A 19929-nucleotide genomic window follows, 5' to 3' on the forward strand; every position below is an offset into this window, starting at 1 on the left:
TGAAAGAGGTTTCACAGAAAATTCAGTTTCTTGTGGAGAGCTTACACAAGTACTTTATTGGCTGTGTCTCTAAAGAGCAAGATTAAGGCTGTGATGTGGCTGGTGCTTGATTCGGTCTGGTGGGGTAAGAAACTGGTGCGTGGGAAGGCATCCACATGGTCTCAGAACGTCAGGACGGTACGGATACTGAAATACAGAACAGAAGATACTGATTTCACATTCCATAACTCACACTCCCCATAAAAGTGAGCAGAACACGTGTTAGGAGTCTCTGAGAAAATCTATCCGGGTTCCCAACCATGCCATGCCCAAGGTCAGGTCAGTAAAAGAGCAATCCACCTTTCTGATCACTCTTGCATTCTCTCCAGCTCTCAACTCACACTTAACATCCTGATGTGGCTGCCATTTTGATTCAGGTTCTAGTTTAGCATTCTTAAACAACACTGAAAGCCTGGATCCCCTGTGTAACAATGGGCAACACCAGCCATTTCCTCCTTGCTATCTGCCATGTGCTTTATGGAAGCTTCTAAGGCGTGGTTATCTCATTTAGACCTCATCCTAAACAGCAATACTACAAGGTGGATTATCACATATTGTCACCTTTAGGAACTGTGGGAACTAAAGCCTAGGTTTGCAATTGTCCTAGGTCATATACCTGTGCGCAGAGCCAAACTGGTGACAGAAGCCAGCCCCTTCCCCCACCCCCTCCACTTATGGTCTTATCCCACTTCTCCTTCATTTTTCTGTTAGCCAATTCCTCTGCCGTAAAAATAATCTCACAGCTTACCTCTTTCCAGAGCGAAGCAGGTCAAATGCTTCATTTATTTTCTCGAAAGGTAAAACATGGGTAATTAACGGGTCCAAGGGAAACTTCTTAGCCATGAAGTCAGCCACAAGTTTAGGGACAGAATCTTTACTCTTAAACCCTGAAAGGAGAACAGCATCTCCATGAGATCCAGCCTGGAGGATTGGAGGGAGGGAACTGGGGGCGGGGGTTGGGGGGGAGCAAGCCAACCAGACTTTGCAGGGAAACTAAAGTTCACGAAAGAACAGTGGTCTGCAGGCCGCCGTCTCAGGCTCAAAAACATTCTACATTTCATTAACATTTCTATCGTATGCTACCCTGATAAGCCGTGATCTCTCGCTAATGAAGGTGGCTTATTAGTTCTTTCCTAGAGAAATCATATTGAAGATGTTTGTACTCAAAGTAAGGGAGCTTTGCCATTCTCACCGCTGTTCAGACTTAGGTCATGAGTATAGGCATGGAGTACTACTGCCTTGGATTTCCTGTGTCCTATAAGGCATTTTGGGGGTCTCACAACGACATTAGGAAGTAGGAGCCAGAAGAAGCCCTGGCTAGTTTATGGGGACACAGGGAAGCTTGTCTTACAATTTCTTGCATTAGTTCTTGCTTAGAGAGAACAGTAATTTTCATGTTTTTAAATTGTTTTGCCTTCTAAAATCTGACCTTCTCTATAACAGAAGGGAAGAAATTCTGAAATACATTAAGAATTTGATCCTCAAAGCAGAGGAGATGGCTCAGTCAATAAAGTTCTTCCACCTGAGTTTGAATAACAAAACAAAACAACTGACCAACCAACCAACAGCTGATGTGGTTGTGGGAGTTCTTGTAATTCCAGTTCTGGATAAAGGAAACCAGTGGATTCCAGCCAGCAAGGCTAGCCTGGTCACTGTGACACCCTGTCACAAAGAATGCGGCAAATGGCTCCCAAGTAAGGAATCGAATGTTCTCTGTCCTCACGCCCACCCTGACATATGCAGACAGATGCAGGATTGAGCTTGAGCTGTGAATACATACCGCCAAATATTGCTCCCTTCCAGGTGCGTCCCAGCAGCAGCAACATGGGGTTCATGGAGAGGTTCTGGGCATTGGGAGGCACTCCTACAACGACACTTACACCACATGCTGCATGGCAGCTCAGCAGGGCAGAAGTCTGCAATAAAGTGTAATAGTTAAAGTAGAAGAGTCTTTTGTGGTCTCTCCTCACTATGAAGTTTCAGGCATTACAAAGAAATACACTGAAGATTTTTTTTTTTAATGAAAGAGTGAATGAATTAACTTACCTATATCTAATTCTTCCTTAAAGGTGCAAGTATCATCATGAAAATGTAAAGTCTGGTTCTCAAGGGAGAATATTGTTTCCCCATCGCATAAATCTCTACAAACTGGTTAGTTCACTTTTCATTTGCCCAGTAAGGACAATTTCTAAACCAGGACTCTGAGCCAGAAATTTAATGGTGAAGAAGATAAATGATGGCATCATCAAAACGTATCTTTTAACCATTTGTCAAATTCTCATTTAATGAGTCCCTCCTCAGGTGCTTACATCAAGAGTGGGCATGTTTTAAGTGGTTATGTGATAGTTTTATATTATGCTATAGCTGTAGACATCCAGGAAGTTTTTGCCTTCCAATAGGTACTTTTCTTTAGTTTGTTTGGTTTTTTGTTTGTTTAAAACACATTCTATAGTAAAAATCATTTGGAATCCTTAAAGATACATGACTGGCCTTTTGATTTTGCAATATGATGTTTAGAAACCAGATATCCTCAGAGCATGTGGTTATCAGACTTTTGGATCTTCCAGTCAATTGACAGCCCAGCTTAAGATGAGCAGATTGAGAAAACTGCCAGTGAGCCACAGAAGAGCAGTGGCTCTGGGGAGAGCTGGAAACCTGGGTTTGGAAAGAGGAGGTACTGTGCACTTGAATCTGCTACAGTCTATGGCGTCTTGTCACAGTTCAAGGATGGAAAAAAACCAAACCAAACCATCACTCTCAGGCTACCGTACCTATTCTCTAGCACCAACTCTGCCAAGACTTTGTGGAGAGCCTGGATAACGGTGACTTCCTTGCTCCCTGGGGACATTTCTCAGTAGAGTTCTAGAGCTCTTTGGTTAGGTGAGATGTAACTGGAGAACAGTTCTTTAGCAAAGGATGATATTTGTACTTGACTGTAGTGTCATTTGTATTCCAAAATCCAATCGCTCTAAGCTTGACCGTAGTATTTCTTATCATTATCCTCAGCTGACCTTCATTGAATGCTTACTACATTGGGGAGGGGGGCTCTACAGTAAGTATTTTATGTGCACTGTCTTGTGGAGATCATAAGCAATCCTATAAAATGTATCTCTTAAATTTAGGAGATATGCCAGAATTCTTTTTTAAAAGGTATTTACTACAAACGGTAGATCTGGAAGCTTGGAAGGCCCAGCCCTGTGCTGTCTCTGCAATGAGAACTAAATGGTGATGTATAAATCAGTCACTTCCCTCTACGCGCTGTGTGTTAATAAAATGATCCTTGGGCCCCAAATTGTTCATTATTCCTTTTGGCCATATGATGATACTTAAAAATGCTTTTCAGAATATTTAATTTGAAATATTAAAAAATATTAAGAATGAGGGAGAAAATCATATTCATCCGTTTAAGACCAGACTTTGTATTTAAACCTGCTTGATGAACTGATTTTTTACAGAAAATCAGTAAGTTAACTCACAGTGTCCCCACTGAAAGCTTCGTTGCATTAAAGGAGGGTTAGCACTTGAGACAAGTTTGCAGACCTGACAAATGAAAGGTTTATCTCAACAGCAAATTAAGCAGTCTGAGCAGGAAACAGGACATGGAAAATGACCACTCTAAAAATAGATTTCTGCATGAGATTTCTGTTAGTCTACCTAGAGCATTCTAGATGGAAGGACAGATCTCAAGGCTTGCCAAAGTACATACCATGGTGTCAAGGCGGCCGATGACTTCAAACGAAAAGTCCACCCCTCCGTCGGTCATCTCCTGGAGAACTTCCTGGATGGGTTTGCTGTAGTCTTGAGGGTTGATGCACTCAGTTGCACCCAACTCTTTGGCCTTGGCAAACTTGTCCTTGTTGATGTCCACAGCAATGATCCTGGCTGCTCCTGCTGCTTTACAGCCAATGATGACAGACAGACCGACACCTCCGAGGCCAAACACAGCACAGGTGGAGCCTGGGGTCACCTGTGTTTCCAGAAAATGCAAAAGTGGATTGAGTGGTGACTGCTAGGGGGGGCTCCACACTGCACATATTGTCTTGCTGTGTCCTTTATCACGGCTACCTCATTCCATTTGTTGCCAAATCCACTTCTGGTTATGGTTGCCCAAAGTGTACATCATTGGTACTCAACATTTGCTATATATTAGACATATCTGGGGATTTCTTTCGTTAATATCAAGGTCTGATAGCAGCTTCTACCAATTAAACTGGAATCACTGCAAATGGAACCTCATTCCTATTTCAATGGGGAAAACCCAAATTGAGATCAGCTGTTCCAGATGATCTTTGAATTCTAAATAAAAATGACTTTCATCTTTGAGAGCTTTTCAATAACATCTTACACACTAAGCAATTTAATGAAACAAGTGATCAAGATTACTCCAAGAGACTAAAAAGTAACCCAACTGCCCTTCACTCATGAACTCCTTTCTTGGTTCACTAACTTTCAGTAGTCACAACTAGGGTACTGGGAGCAGAAGTCGGCTGAGAAGCATGCACAAGTCACACCTGGCTTAAAGCAATGGGAAAGTGGACATGAAACTTTAAGACAAGATAGCATGAGACCAATGTAATCTCTGTGGGACTTTATGACTGAATGTTTAGAAGAAGCAAATGACAAATACTTCAACAAAAGCTGATCTGTATTTTAATCACGATTAATTAAAATCCATGATTACAACTACCCTTGGCTTGCAAATAGGCACACTCGGCCTTCCAGCTGAGACAGTTAAACAACAGCACAAGCACGAATTGCATTTAGGTCTAAAGCCTCAGAATTGGAAAAAGGCAGGCTCCTCATTACTGTGACTGGCTTAGGTCTATTTAATTGGTGCAGCCACCTGTGTACCATACCCCGACTGTCACTTCCCCCTAGTGGTGTCTATCTTGTCATTCGTCCATCAAATGCTCTTAAATGCTCTGGGACACATCGCCACTCTCCACCTGGCCCAGAAAAATGCAAGGCCTGTTACTGTGATGGCAGTCATGACCAGTGTGCACTCTAGTTTCAGATGCAGCAGATAAGTTGAGAGGAATTCTAGTCTTTATTTCCCTAGTAGCTACCAGTGAAAAATTTATATGAATAGTTTTAGCTTCAGCTTCCTGCATTTCAGTTTTCATAAAATGAAAGATAACTACTGAATTTGTTTCAACCATTTGGGAAGGAAATTATTTTTAAAATCGCCATCTAAAATGTATTGCTTCTAGTGTGTGTTGGTTATGAGTGTGTTTGTGTGTATGTTTCTGTTTGTGTTTGTATGCATATGTGTATTTGTCTCTCTGTGTGTGTGTGTGTGTGTGTGTGTGTGTGTGTGTTCGTGTGTTTTGGTTGCAAGGGAAAAGATGTAGTGATGAGGTCTCAAATGTAATCAATACTTTGCTTAAGTTCTCTTGAGTCTTCTGGGATCCACTCAGTGGGTAGCCATGCTACAGATGAATCAGGTAAGGCTGAGCGGAGACAAACCGTTTGCTTTGGCTACTTCAGAACCTAGCGGAACCCATCATGATGGATGAGTGACGTCTCTTTTCAACTGGAGAATAGGCTACTACAAGAGTTCGCAGCTTTAAATTTTGGTAGTCATATAGAATACACAGATTATAATATCTTCTACATCTATATATATAATATATATAAAATATTTACTTTTTCTTAATTCAGAATCAGCATAATTTTCATCTTTAAAAAAAACCAGATGAATTTTCTTTTTTTTCCAGTTCCATCTGGGGTTATTTTTCTATTAATAACTTAAAACCATAAATCTATGAAGTGACATAGGAGAAACCCAGAGTGATAAATTGATGTCTTGAAGGATCTACTAATGAGCTTGCTTAGGAAATATTATATCACACCAAGTAGAGTTTAGCTAACCTGGTGTTGTCGCTCACATAACACACTAGGCAGGCTTGTCAGAAACTATAGGAAAAAGCATGCCTCTGACATCATGAATATGTTAACAGAGACAACCACAACCCACAGCTGGCCACTAGGCTCTTCCCATTATCAAAAACATGCCTCTGTCAGGCAGCTCACAATGCTGCACTGGGTCATGGTTCCATTAAATCCTGGTCCATCATTAAGCCTTGGTTTTCTTTCTTTTTTTTTAAATGTAAAGGTTTTTTATCGGATATTTCCTTTATTTACATTTCAAATATTATCCCCCTTTCCAGTTTCCCCCACTTCTAGAAACCCTCTATACCACTCCCCTCCCCCTGCTTCTATGAGAGTGTTCCTTCACCCACCCACCCACTCCCACCTCACCATCCTGGGATTCTCCTACACTGGGGCAACTATTGAGCCTTCACAGGACCAAGAACCTCTCCTCCCATCGATGCCTGACAAGATCATCCTCTGTTACATATAAGGCTGAGCCATGGGTCCCTCCATGTGTACTCTTTGGTTGGTGTCTTAGTCCCTTCGGCTCCTTAAGTTCTTTCTCTAAATCCTCCATTTGGGACCTTGCACTCAGTCCAATGGTTGGCTTTGAGCATCTGCATCTGTATTTGTAAGGCTCTGGCAGGGTCTCTCAGGAGAGAGCTGTATCATGCTCCTGTCAGGATGCACTTCTTGGCATCTACAATAGTGTCTGGGTTTGGTGACTGTATTTGGGATGGAGCCGCATGTGGGGCAGTCTCTGGATGGCCTTCCCTTCAGTCTCTGCTCTACACTTCATCTCTATATTTGCTCCCAACCGTCTTTTGTTCCCCTTTCTAAGAAGGACCCACACTTAGGTCTCCTTCTTCTTGAGCTTTATGTGATCTGTGAATTGTGTCTTAAGTATTCCATGCTTTGGGGCTAATATCCCCACTTATTAGTGAATGCTTACTATGTGTGTTCTTTTGTGATTGGGTTACCTCATTCAGGATGATATTTTCTAGTTCCATCCATTTCCTAAGAATTTCAGCAGATGCTGGTGAGGATGTGGAGAAAGAGGCACATTCCTCCATTGTTGGTGGGATTACAACCACTCTGGAAATCAGTTTGTTGGTTCCTCAGAAATTTGACATGAGGACCCAGCATATACTCCTGGGCATATACACAGAAGATGCTCTAACATAAAACAAGGACACATGCTCCACTATGTTCATAACAGCCTTATTTATAATAGCCAGAAGCTGGGAAGAACCCAGATGTCTTTCAACAGAGGGATGGATAGATACAGAAAATGTGGTAGATTTACACAATGGAGTACTACTCTGCTATTAAAAGCCTTGGTTTTCTTATCTAGAAAATTCTACCTGGAAGGCAGGACGGCTCTAGGTAACAATGTTGGTCTACTTAAAAACAAACTAGCGCACACTTGTGGCACTATCTCTGCAGTACAAATATCCCCATTGTGGCTTGCTTTAGAAATAACAGTGATGGCATTTCCACATTATAAAATCTACCATTTGTCCAATATAGTCAAGATTTCCAGTTTCTGTCTCCTTAAAACGTATTTCATTGCTCAGTGAGTCTTGCAGCTGGGACATAACAGAGATTTGCAGACAATGGCATATGTAGAATGTTACAGCTCAAGACCTGTAAGGAGCCGTCCTCACATTCGCCATTATAAGATGGCACTGACACCTGTGTTCTAAGTAGTAAACAAACCATCTGCACATGCGCTGGGGTAGTTTCCCACCCCATGTGCTCTGCCTTTCCCGTGATGACAACTCTGGCTGATGGGCTGCAGCCAATCAGGGAGTGACACTCCGAGGCGGAGGACAGTCCTCCAAAAAGGGAGGGGGCTCCGCCATCTGGCGCTCTCTCTCTGGCTCCTTTCTCCACTGGCTCCTGATGGGGTAAGCAATAAAGTTTGTACTGCAGAAGATTCTTGTTGCCCTGAGCGTGTTCTTACCAGGGGGACACACAAAAGCGCGGGCAACAAATGGTGCCGGAACCCGCGAGCTACTGCATCACGGAGAAGGAGCGGTTAATGAAGTGTTCCCGGAAACAGACTGTTGAGAAGGACCCGGTGTAGGTTCAGAACTCATCAGCTGGGGAACTGTGGTTAATGAAGTTTTCCCGGAAACAGACTGTTGAGAAGGACCCGGTGTAGGTTCAGAACTCTTCAGCTGTGGGACGGCGTGTTACAGCTTTACAAGGTATGTCTGGTCTTGAACTTTCTCTAGTGTTAAAAGCCTTTTTGTTTCTTTTCATATGTCAACAAGTAGTTAAGATGGGGTGGAGAATTCTGAACGAAATTCAAGACAGTCTATCAGAAGTAAAGCGGGGAGAGAGAGCAGAAAAAAAGAGGAAACATGGTGCGCCAAATAAGTATACAGGCCTTTCCACGGGTCTTGAACCCGAGGAAAAGTTAATGTCAGGGAAGAATACCTGGGGAGAGATTGGAAGGAAAGAGGAGAAAAGAGATGAGTTTAAGGAGCCAGTTCTTAATAGCTGTGAATCAGATGAAGAAATTAGCCCTTCTGAGGAAACAGACTTGGAGGAGGAAGCAGCTTGTTATGAGAGAGAAATGCGAGCTTATAGGTCAAGAAAAAAGCCAAAAGCGACTGGCAAAGGCCAGCTTGCTGCTTGGCCTCAGGGCAGTCAGCTTCAGGGTCTTAGTGCACCTCCGCCCTATGCGGAGCCCCCGCCCTGCGTAGTGCGTCAGCCCTGCGCAGAGAGGCAGTGCGCAGACTCGTTCATTCCAAGAGAGGAACAAAGGAAGATGCAACAGGCATTTCCGGTCTTTGAAGGAGCCGAGGGTGGGCGTGTTCACGCTCCGGTAGACTATACACAGATTAAAGAGCTTGCCGAATCGGTCCGTAAATATGGAGCCAATGCTAATTTTACCTTGGTGCAGTTAGACAGGCTTGCTGGCATGGCACTAACTCCTGCCGACTGGCAAATGATTGCAAAAGCCGCTCTCCCCAGTATGGGCAAATATATGGAATGGAGAGCACTATGGCAAGAGGCTGCACAAACTCAGGCCCGAGCAAATGCTGCCGCTTTGACTCCAGAGCAGAGAGATTGGACCTTTGACCTGTTAACGGGTCAGGGAGCTTATACCGCTGATCAAACAAATTATCACTGGGGAGCTTATGCCCAAATTTCCTCCGCGGCTATTAAGGCCTGGAAGGCGCTCTCCCGAACAGGTGAAGCCACTGGACAATTAACCAAGATCATCCAGGGACCCCAGGAGTCCTTCTCAGACTTTGTGGCCAGAATGACAGAGGCAGCAGAGCGTATTTTTGGAGATTCAGAGCAAGCCGCACCTCTGATAGAACAGCTCATTTATGAGCAAGCCACACAGGAGTGTCGAACGGCCATAGCCCCAAGAAAGAATAAAGGCTTACAGGATTGGCTCAGGGTTTGTCGAGAGCTCGGGGGACCTCTCACCAATGCAGGCTTAGCGGCTGCCATCCTCCAATCCCAAAAACGCTTCATAGGCAGAAATGATTGGAGGACATGTTTTAACTGTGGGAGGCCTGGGCATTTTAAGAAAGATTGTAGAGCTCCAGACAAAAAGGGGGGGACCCTCACTCTTTGCTCTAAGTGTGGCAAGGGCTATCATAGAGCCGACCAGTGTCGCTCTGTGAGGGATATAAAGGGCAGATTCCTTCCCCCACCTGATAATCAATCAGCTGATGTGTCAAAAAAACGGGCTATCGGGCCCTCGGTCCCAGGGCCCTCAAAGATATGGGAACCGGTTTGTCAGGACCCAGGAAGCAGTCAGAGAGGCGACCCAGGAAGACCCACAAGGGTGGACCTGCGCGCCACCTCCGATTTCCTACTAATGCCTCAAATGAGTATTCAGCCGGTGCCGGTGGAGCCTATACCATCTTTGCCCCCTGGAACCATGGGCCTTATTCTCGGCCGGGGTTCACTCACCTTGCAGGGCTTAGTAGTCCACCCTGGAGTTATGGATTGTCAACATTCCCCTGAAATACAGGTCCTGTGTTCAAGCCCTAAGGGCGTTTTTTCTATTAGTAAAGGAGATAGGATAGCTCAGCTGCTACTCCTCCCTGATAATACCAGGGAGAAATCTGCAGGACCTGAGACAAAGAAAATGGGCTCCTCTGAAAATGATTCTGCCTATTTGGCTGTATCTTTGAATGATAGACCTAAGCCCCGCCTTAAGATCAGCGGAAAAGAGTTTGAAGGCATCCTTGATACCGGAGCAGATAAAAGTATAATCTCTACACATTGGTGGCCCAAAGCATGGCCCACCACAGAGTCATCTCATTCATTACAGGGCCTAGGATATCAATCATGTCCCACTATAAGCTCTGTTGCCTTGACATGGGAATCTTCCGAGGGGCAGCGAGGGAAATTCATACCTTATGTGCTCCCACTCCCGGTTAACCTCTGGGGGAGGGATATTATGCAGCATTTGGGCCTTGTTTTGTCCAATGAGAATGCCCCGTCGGGAGGGTGTTCGGTTAAAGTAAGAAATATCATGGCAAAGATGGGTTATAAAGAGGGAAAAGGGTTAGGAAATGAACAATTAAAACTGGGCCATATTGAACCATCTACCTCACCTTGGAATACTCCAATTTTTGTAATTAAGAAAAAGTCAGGAAAGTGGAGACTGCTCCATGACCTCAGAGCCATTAATGAGCAAATGAACTTATTTGGCCCCGTACAGAGAGGTCTCCCTGTACTTTCCGCCTTACCACGTGGCTGGAATTTAATTATTATAGATATTAAAGATTGTTTCTTTTCTATACCTTTGTGTCCAAGGGATAGGCCCAGATTTGCCTTTACCATCCCCTCTATTAATCACATGGAACCTGATAAGAGGTATCAATGGAAGGTCTTACCACAGGGAATGTCCAATAGTCCTACAATGTGCCAACTTTATGTGCAGGAAGCTCTTTTGCCAGTGAGGGAACAATTCCCCTCTTTAATTTTGCTTCTTTACATGGATGACATCCTTCTATGCCATAAAAACCTTACCATACTACAAAAGGCATATCCTTTTCTACTTAAGACTTTAAGTCAGTGGGGTTTACAGATAGCCACAGAAAAGGTCCAAATTTCTGATACAGGACAATTTTTGGGCTCTGTGGTGTCCCCAAATAAAATTGTGCCCCAAAAGGTAGAGATAAGAAGAGATCACCTCCATACCTTAAATGATTTTCAGAAGCTGTTAGGGGATATTAACTGGCTCAGACCTTTTTTGAAGATTCCTTCCGCTGAGTTAAGGCCTTTGTTTGATATTTTAGAAGGAGATTCTCATATCTCCTCCCCTAGGGCTCTTACTCTAGCTGCTAGCCAGGCCTTACAAAAGGTGGAAGATGCCTTACAGAATGCACAATTACAACGTATTGAGGATTCGCAGCCTTTTAGTTTATGTGTCTTTAAGACAGCACAATTGCCAACCGCAGTTTTGTGGCAGAATGGGCCATTGTTGTGGATCCATCCAAATGTATCTCCAGCTAAAATAATAAATTGGTATCCTGATGCAATTGCACAGCTCGCCCTTAAAGGCCTAAAAGCAGCGATCACCCATTTTGGACGAAATCCCTATCTTTTAATTGTACCTTATACCGCTGCACAGGTTCAGACCTTGGCAGCCACATCTAATGATTGGGCAGTTTTAGTTACCTCCTTTTCAGGACAAATAGATAACCATTATCCAAAACATCCAATTTTACAGTTCGCCCAAAATCAATCTGTTGTGTTTCCACAAATAACAGTAAGAAACCCACTTAAAAATGGGGTTGTGGTATATACTGATGGATCAAAAACTGGCATAGGTGCCTATGTGGCTAATGGTGAAGTAGTATCCAAACAATATAATGAAAATTCACCTCAAGTGGTAGAATGTTTAGTGGTTTTAGAAGTTTTAAAAACCTTTTTAGAACCCCTCAATTTTTTAGAAGTGGCTGGAGTGATTAAGCCTTCCAGTAAAGTTGCCAATATTTTTCAGCAGATACAATTAGTTTTGTTATCTAGAAGATTTCCTGTTTATATTACTCATGTTAGAGCCCATTCAGGCCTACCTGGCCCCATGGCTCTGGGGAATGATCTGGCAGATAAAGCCACTAAAGTGGTGGCTGCTGCCCTAACATCCCCGATAGAGGCTGCAAGAAATTTTCATAACAATTTTCATGTGACGGCTGAAACATTACGCCGCCGTTTCTCCTTGACGAGAAAAGAAGCCCGTGACATTGTTACTCAATGTCAAAGCTGCTATGAGTTCTTGCCAGTTCCTCAGGTGGGAATTAACCCACGCGGTATTCGACCTCTACAGGTCTGGCAAATGGATGTTACACATGTTTCTTCCTTTGGAAAACTTCAATATCTCCATGTGTCCATTGACACATACTCTGGCATCATGTTTGCCTCTCCTTTAACCGGAGAAAAGGCCTCACATGTGATTCAACATTGTCTTGAGGCATGGAGTGCTTGGGGAAAACCCAAACTCCTTAAGACTGATAATGGACCAGCTTATACATCTCAAAAATTCCAACAGTTCTGCCGTCAGATGGACGTGACCCACCTGACTGGACTTCCATCTAATAAAACAGAAAGAGGAGGCTCTACCCCGAGTACCAAGAGTGTCTGTGTCTACAGCACTTTTACACTCAATTTTTTAAATCTTGATTCTCATGGCCATACCTCGGCTGAACGACATTGTTCAGAGCCAGATAGGCCCAAAGAGATGGTTAAATGGAAAGATGTTTTAAATAACAAATGGAAAGGCCCGGATCCTATTTTGATAAGATCCAGGGGAGCTGTTTGTGTTTTTCCACAGAATGAAGACAACCCATACCAGAAAGACTCACCCGAAAAATCCAGACTGACCAAGGGAATACTGATGTCCCTCGTCTTGGTGATGTCCAGTGCGACAACAACAAAGGGAAAGCAGCGTTGGGAGATACAGAATTGGACGGCTAAATTTGAACAGACCCTTTGAAAATTAAGACTTGCCCCATGCACTTGGACCTGTCCCTGACCTAAGGACTATCTTTTCAACATTTTCCTTCTTTAAAGAATGGGTGGGGGTGGAATTATTTGGAGCTGTTCTTTGCTGTGGATTAGTGTTGCTTCTTTGATTGGTCTGTAAGCTTAAGGCCCAAATTAGGAGAGACATGGTGGTTATTTCCCAGGCGCTTGCAGCACTAGAACATGGTGCTTCCCCTGATATATGGTTATCTATGCTTAAGCAATAGGTCGCTGGCCACTCAGCTCTTGCACCCCACGAGGCTAGTCTCATTGCACGGGATAGAGTGAGTGTGCTTCAGCAGCCCGAGAGAGTTGCACGGCTAAGCACTGCAGTAGAAGGGCTCTGTGGCATTTATGAGCCTATTCTAGGGAGACATGTCATCTTTCAAGAAGGTTGAGTGTCCAAATGTCCTTCCCCCAGGAAAAACGACACGGGACCAGACCAGGACCCCTCCGGGTGATGAGCCTGGGAGGAGGTTTTGTGTACGGCTCCTTTACCTGCACACTGGGGATTTGACCTCTATCTCCACTCTCATTATTATGGGTGGCCTATTGCTCTTAAATAAAAGAAAAGGGGGAGATGTAAGGAGCCGTCCTCACATTCGCCATTATAAGATGGCACTGACACCTGTGTTCTAAGTAGTAAACAAACCATCTGCACATGCGCTGGGGTAGTTTCCCACCCCATGTGCTCTGCCTTTCCCGTGATGACAACTCTGGCTGATGGGCTGCAGCCAATCAGGGAGTGACACTCCGAGGCGGAGGACAGTCCTCCAAAAAGGGAGGGGGCTCCGCCATCTGGCGCTCTCTCTCTGGCTCCTTTCTCCACTGGCTCCTGATGGGGTAAGCAATAAAGTTTGTACTGCAGAAGATTCTTGTTGCCCTGAGCGTGTTCTTACCAGGGGGACACACAAAAGCGCGGGCAACAAAGACCTATACAAACTTCAAATAATTCCTGTTAGATGCTGGTTTCTCTTTGGGCAAGAGCTAAAACTAGACACACACTATTATAGAGCTTTCCCTTGCTTCTCTCAAGTGTGTGGAGTGAATTCTCACTGGGGCTGGAGAGGCTTATTTCACTTCTACAAAAATACTCTGATGCCTTCCCTTTAGGTACCAATAATATACACTTAGCTTGTTCCATGGCCCACTGTCCATCCTACCTTGGCGACTTTGATGGCAGAGCCATAGCCAGTTGAGAACCCACAGCCGATGAGGCAGACTTTGTCCAGTGGTGAAGCTCCATCGATTTTGGCCACTGCTATATCATCTACCACGGTGTACTGGGAGAAGGTGCTGGTGTTGATAAAGTTGTGGATAGGCTTTCCCTTGCAGGAGAACCTGCTGGTGCCTTCGCGCAAAGTCCCCCGAGGCATTAGCAGACTGGTTGGTGAAACATGGGCAGACAAAGGACATGAGACAGAATAAAGCCAGTGTGCCCACCCAACTGTGCAAGAAGACAATAAGAAACATACTCGCTTTGGCTACAAAAGTTGCTTTCCGGGTGCTTGCAAATCCTGCATTCTCCACACTGAGGGGAAAAGAGTGGAATGACTTTATCACCTGGATGAAGAAAAACAAAATGACTTAAATGTCTGTCCAGAAATCAATAAAGCAACAACTTGAAGCTTACACTTAGAGACATGTGTCTTTGAAAAGTCCCCAGGAGATAAGGCCTCACCCGGGCTCTGTCAGTCTAGTTAGTCATTCGCATTTAAAGCGCCTGAAGATTCCCGGGAGAGAAAAATGAACCTGAAACCAGTCATTTCCACCCATCAGCAGTTAAACTTTGTTGTGTGCCTCAGTTTCTCTTAGGAGCTTTGTACATATCCTAATCAAACTTTGGATATGCTTGCTGCTAAGAAGAAAAATACACTGTCATTGCAAATGAGTTGCTATCTTCCTGTTAGATTTTGGCGAGAACTGATATGATAGTTTCAATAAAAGTAAGATTAAAGAAACACTATACAGGCAATATTTTATAATAAAAATAAAACAAATTAAACTTGATCATAAAATCAAATTAAAGTGGGAATCTTGGTAGTTAGCTTTTGCCCTTTTATTGTTTAAGACTTTGTTGTTGGTGGTGGTTTTTTTCTTTTTGTGTACATGTGAGAGTACTTGTGTGTGTATGCCATCTCTGTATGTGTGCCCTTGGAAGCCAGCAAAGGGTGTTGGGTCCCCGGGAGCTGGAGTTACAAGTGGTTGTGAGTAACCCAGTTGGGTGCTCTATAAGAGCATGGTATGCCCTGAGCCACGTTATCATTTCTCCGAGGTCCAGTTTTGGCTTTTTAAGGTGATTGTGCTTCTCCTATTATGAAATAAATGCTTAAAAAACAATCTTGTTCGAGGCCAGCCTGGTCTACAAAGTGAGTCCCAGGACAGCCAGGGCTATACAGAGAAACCCTGTCTCGAAAAAACAAAAAACAAAAAAAAAAATAAATAAAAAATAAAATAATAAATAAATAAATAAAAATAAAAAATCTTAGTTATTTTTTAAGGAAGCATAATAAAAACATGATAAGCCACAAATTGCTTTGGAAATCTCAGTTCTTAACAATGAGTTAAATATTTTCTCTGGGAAATAACAAGAAACATTTGTTTTTTAAAGATAATTATTTATGAATTATTGATTTTTCTGCCATAGAAGAAGCAACCTGAAGAGTAAAGGTGTCATTTTGCTGCTAGGTTTTTTGTTGTTGTTGTTTTGTTCTTTTCTGAATAAAAGCAATAATAAAAGCTTAACTCAAACCACATTAGTTCTTTTCCTGTTTCTTGCTTATAGTTTAGTCATCTAGAGGAGAAGTCTCACTCTACTGACTAATGCGATCTTTTTGAAGATGAACATAATTTTTGTTTTTAAATCATGTATGCTACCTACGTTATTGGACCAAAAAAAGGTTTGGTCATTATATTTTATAGATAAAATTAATGTGGGATGGTATCACGGAAATTTTATGTTTTTCTCATCCTTTACCTTAAATACATACAAAGTGGAACCATGTAAAGCAATACTACCACCTACAGCCACAATTAGTGATAAGAAGGTCTGTGGGTTTGAAGGCCTTTGGCTATGCTTTTCCCTTATATTCCCTCTTATATTTTATTTTCTCTATATTCATAAAGAAGGAGCATACAGGAAAAGAGGAAGCCATCATGTTGTCCCAGTGTGTGGTTAAAACTATGGTGGTCGTCCTGCAAGTAGGGCAAGCCTTCACGTCTCTGCGCTCAGCACAGAACAGTTTCTGTGTATCTCAGAACTTGGACCTGCATTTTCTGCCTCGGGTACTTTTGAAGGTCTGTCTGGGTTTTGAAAGTCCACAGCGCTCAGGGACACTAAAGTAGAAGTTAGCAGATTATAAACTGCACACTCTTACGGGCACCGTGCTTCCAGATCTTCATATAAGAGTCTCTGGCTTGATGCCTGACATGTAGGAGATAAACAGATGTTGAAAGAGAAAAGACATGCTTGGATGTAGCGCGACTGAGGCATGCCGGGAGGAAGGGGCAGAGGAAGCCTTCTATTGCCTGGCTTTTCATCTCCCACTTCCTCAACTTCCTCTCCTGGGAGGGATGCTCTTGAGATCAGAACCGAAACACAAGCCCTGAGGGTGAATTCTGTACCTGGTTTCACACAAGTCACCCCTTCTCCAACGCTCTCAACAATGCCTGCGCCCTCATGGCCTAAAACTGCAGGAAGAGGTGTGACCAGGGTTCCACTAATCACGTGATCGTCTGAGCGGCAGACACCAGTGGCCACCATCTGTGGATGAAAGGTAAAGTTCAGTTGACCAAGTTTGTGATTGTGGAGGTTTCACAAGCCTATTCGTCTGAAATCGTGCTTCTGAGGGGCTTTCTAACAATCCTTACTGCTTCCAAATTCCAGAGTTCATTTATCTCCAAGATTCTCCAGTGTTTCCATCTACCTTTTCCCAATTAAACGGCTCAGTTATCAATCTGGTAGCGTAGGTGGCTCTGAAAATGTGTTTTATGGAATATATGAAAATGCATGCTGCTTTATGCAAACAGAAGTCAAACATTAGCACCAAGACATTACCCAACATGAGTTGGTTTTGGACTCAAGATGTTTAGCACTTCATAAACACATAAACATCTAAGATAAGAAAATTCTGAGATTAGGTTAAACATACTTTCTAGTCACTTGAAACTTTGGACATTTGATATTGATAGCAGCAAATTAATTAAGCACATGAAAGGAGCTATTAACGGATTTCTAGATGCGGCTATGGAGTATTTTTCAAGTTTTTCCAACCTAACTTTACAGGAGTTGAAAAGGGCAGTCACCTTAATTCGAACTTCATGGGCCTTGGGGGGTGCGACTTCTATGTCCTCGATGGTGAAGGGCTTGTGAAGCTCCCATAGCACCGCAGCTTTGCATTTGATCACCTGGAAGGCGAAGGGTTACTTCAGCTCCAATGACATCACGGCGATTGCGTCCTTTCATTCACACACACACACAAACACACACACACACACACACACACACACACACACACACACACATATATATATATATATACACACACACATACATACATACATATATGTGTGTATATATGTATATGTATATATATATATATATATATATATATATATATGTATATCATTTGTCCCCGTCTATGTCACCCAGTAAGTGTTACATAGAGACAGACAGTTCTGATTTACAAAGACTTAAAAAACCTTTAAAAAATGTGTGACAGCTTAGTCCAAGGTCCAGAAAACACAAGTAACTGTTGTATACCAAGTTAAAGCGACACGGGTGCTGTCAAGCTACGCTGCCCCATGTTTTGATTGCTTGCTTGCTTGCTGGTTTGCTTTCTGGATGTCACCCATACTATTCCCAAAAAGGTTGTTTATGTGCAATTGTTGGGCATATATTTAATTCTAAATTATAATTATTTATTTTTCAGGCACCAAGGACAGTACCCAGAACTTTGTGCACTCTAGGCAAGTCCTCTATCACAGAGTTAACCCCCAGGGGTGGGACTTCAGAGACAAAAATTCTAATAAGCAGCCCAGGCTGGCCTTAAGCTAGGGACCTTTCTGCCTTGGCCTTCCTATTCCCAAGATTTCAGAGATATTCTACCATACCTGGCTACATTATGATTTTGCTGCTCTAGGAAGTATAAACATAGACGGAATATCATCATAGCGCTGTTATTGACCCCTATACCGAAGACTGCTTTCTCTGTCCCCTCCCTCAACTGTTGTGTGATGGATATGGTGGATTTACATTTTTGCTATATGAACTTACTTTTTTTTAACTTTTTCAGCTAGAAATTTTAGTTTAACTTTTTTCCTAACTACTTTTTCTTTGAAATGTAATATGCCATCCTAAACATAACCAGTGTGAAGCGAATTGAAATAAAAATGAGGAATCTTGTCACACAGTGCGTGCCGAAACCTCTGCAATGTCAGACACCCAGTTCTCACCGAAACCTCTGCAATGTCAGACACCCAGTTCTCACTGTGAGCTGTTGGACTTTTGACCCACTCCTAAAATAGCCTCTGTGCCAACAGAAACATAGGCTTATATAACTAAGCGATAGCTAATTAATTATACTGATTGGCTGTTTACCATCATTACCATATACACACTGAACAAGTGAGTGTGATTTTTGTGGAAAACTCAGTACCATATGCGTGTATTCTTAATACTAACAATCAATTCCATTTTTATTCAAATTAATTTTCCATAAAATCTGGATGATTTTTTTATAAACAGGAGAGAGACTGTTTATAGGATTTTTGTAGAAATCCGTGAGTTGTGCAATAATGGACCCTTCAAATCACAATTTGCATGGTAACATAATCTTACTGTGAATGACTCTAATGCTTTCAAGTCAGTCCATCTCTTGCCAGCAATGTTACCTAAAGGCTACAGGAACAGTACTAAGTTCCCTGAATCAAATTCCTCCTATGAAACTCTTGCCAGATTTAACTTTTCTATGTTCATAATAAAATATGACCAGCAAGAAGAACACATTATTGATAAATACAGACTTTCGGTAAAAGACCTTTTTAAAAACTTTCTGTTTGCAAAGCAGCCACCACTGACTTGGAATACGTTCCCTGCCCTGCAGAGTAAGTGAGGGAATAAAGACATTCACAAACCCAGCTTCTCGACCCTCTTGTTAAAGATATTTAGTAGCAGTCAAGCTGTGCTGTCACCCAGGACACCTTCTGCACTACAGCAGATCAGAGCCTGTTATTTCTAAGGTAGGACTCTGCGTCTCTCTCACGTATCAGTGAGAATACATTTGCAACAGTGAGATCTTTTCCTTACTTTTCCAGCGGTGCTCATGCCGTCTGTCCTCGCTGCAGGCTGGCAGGAAATTGATGGGTCCTTGTAGACTTCTTCCCGCCTCCAGTGAACGGAGCCAAAGTTGCACACATATTTTGTTTGCTGGGGTGTCAGCTGATCCAGCACGTGACCTGGCCCTTTACGACACACCCTTCAGTTTATTCTCATTGCAAGTTAGGTTAAAACAAAGGGTAGTGGCCCATCAAGAAACTCGTGCTCTGGACGTGTGCTGTTGGGCACATTTTGTTTTTATTATGCTTAGTGCTCCTTTCTCATTTATCTCCCTGTCGCGATCTCCATCCACTCTTCCACTTTCTCAGCTGCACTCAGTCAGGTTAGAGCACTGTTTTCTTTTACCTACAGAACAAAACTGAAACTTCCAGTCCACAGGGTGTGTAGTATGGAGGAGAGACAAGGAGGCAGGGCTGGTAGAGTGGACAGACAGAGCTTCGGGGGAAAAAAAGGGTTGACCTCCATGCTTCAAAGCAGAAATGCATCTTCAGTCACAGCAAGGTGCTGAGGCCCCTGGTTTTCTGCAGCACACAGCACTGGACTGACATCACCACTGACTGAGAGCCTGTGGAGAGTATGGAGCTGGCCCAGGGGTGGCGGTCATGAGTAAGAGATAGACTCCACTCCTGCCAAGAGATAGTGGTTATAATATGCCCTATGCCTTCATGCTGAGA

At 43.1% G+C, this 19929-nt stretch overlaps 1 protein-coding gene across 1 annotated transcript; it reads right to left on the minus strand.

The window, feature by feature from the left end:
• Nucleotides 1-21: 21 nt before the first annotated feature.
• Adh1c (alcohol dehydrogenase 1C (class I), gamma polypeptide) lies at nt 22-19379 on the minus strand. The gene is made up of 9 exons (XM_021157535.3): nt 19226-19379; nt 17224-17325; nt 16543-16681; nt 14394-14481; nt 14082-14301; nt 3746-4006; nt 1820-1955; nt 788-926; nt 22-186 (listed from the first exon to the last, which is right to left on the minus strand). Exons 1-9 carry the CDS (start codon nt 19241-19243, stop codon nt 162-164), a joined length of 1128 nt encoding a protein of 375 aa, XP_021013194.1. The 5' UTR covers nt 19244-19379; the 3' UTR covers nt 22-161.
• Between the last annotated feature and the right edge of the window lie 550 nt (nt 19380-19929).

The sequence above is a fragment of the Mus caroli genome, unplaced genomic scaffold (genome assembly GCF_978045245.1).
Source record: "Mus caroli unplaced genomic scaffold, Mus_caroli_1 scaffold_3, whole genome shotgun sequence".
NCBI lineage: Eukaryota > Metazoa > Chordata > Mammalia > Rodentia > Muridae > Mus > Mus caroli.

Excerpts from the sequence above, each read along its gene's own strand:
- Adh1c (XM_021157535.3), bottom strand. Across the intron at positions 16,682-17,223 it reads CCCATGAAGTTCGAATTAAG|ATGGTGGCCACTGGTGTCTG; the intron begins GTGACTGCCCTT and ends TTTCATCCACAG. Across the intron at positions 1,956-3,745 it reads TCGGCCGCCTTGACACCATG|ACTTCTGCCCTGCTGAGCTG; the intron begins GTATGTACTTTG and ends ACTTTATTGCAG.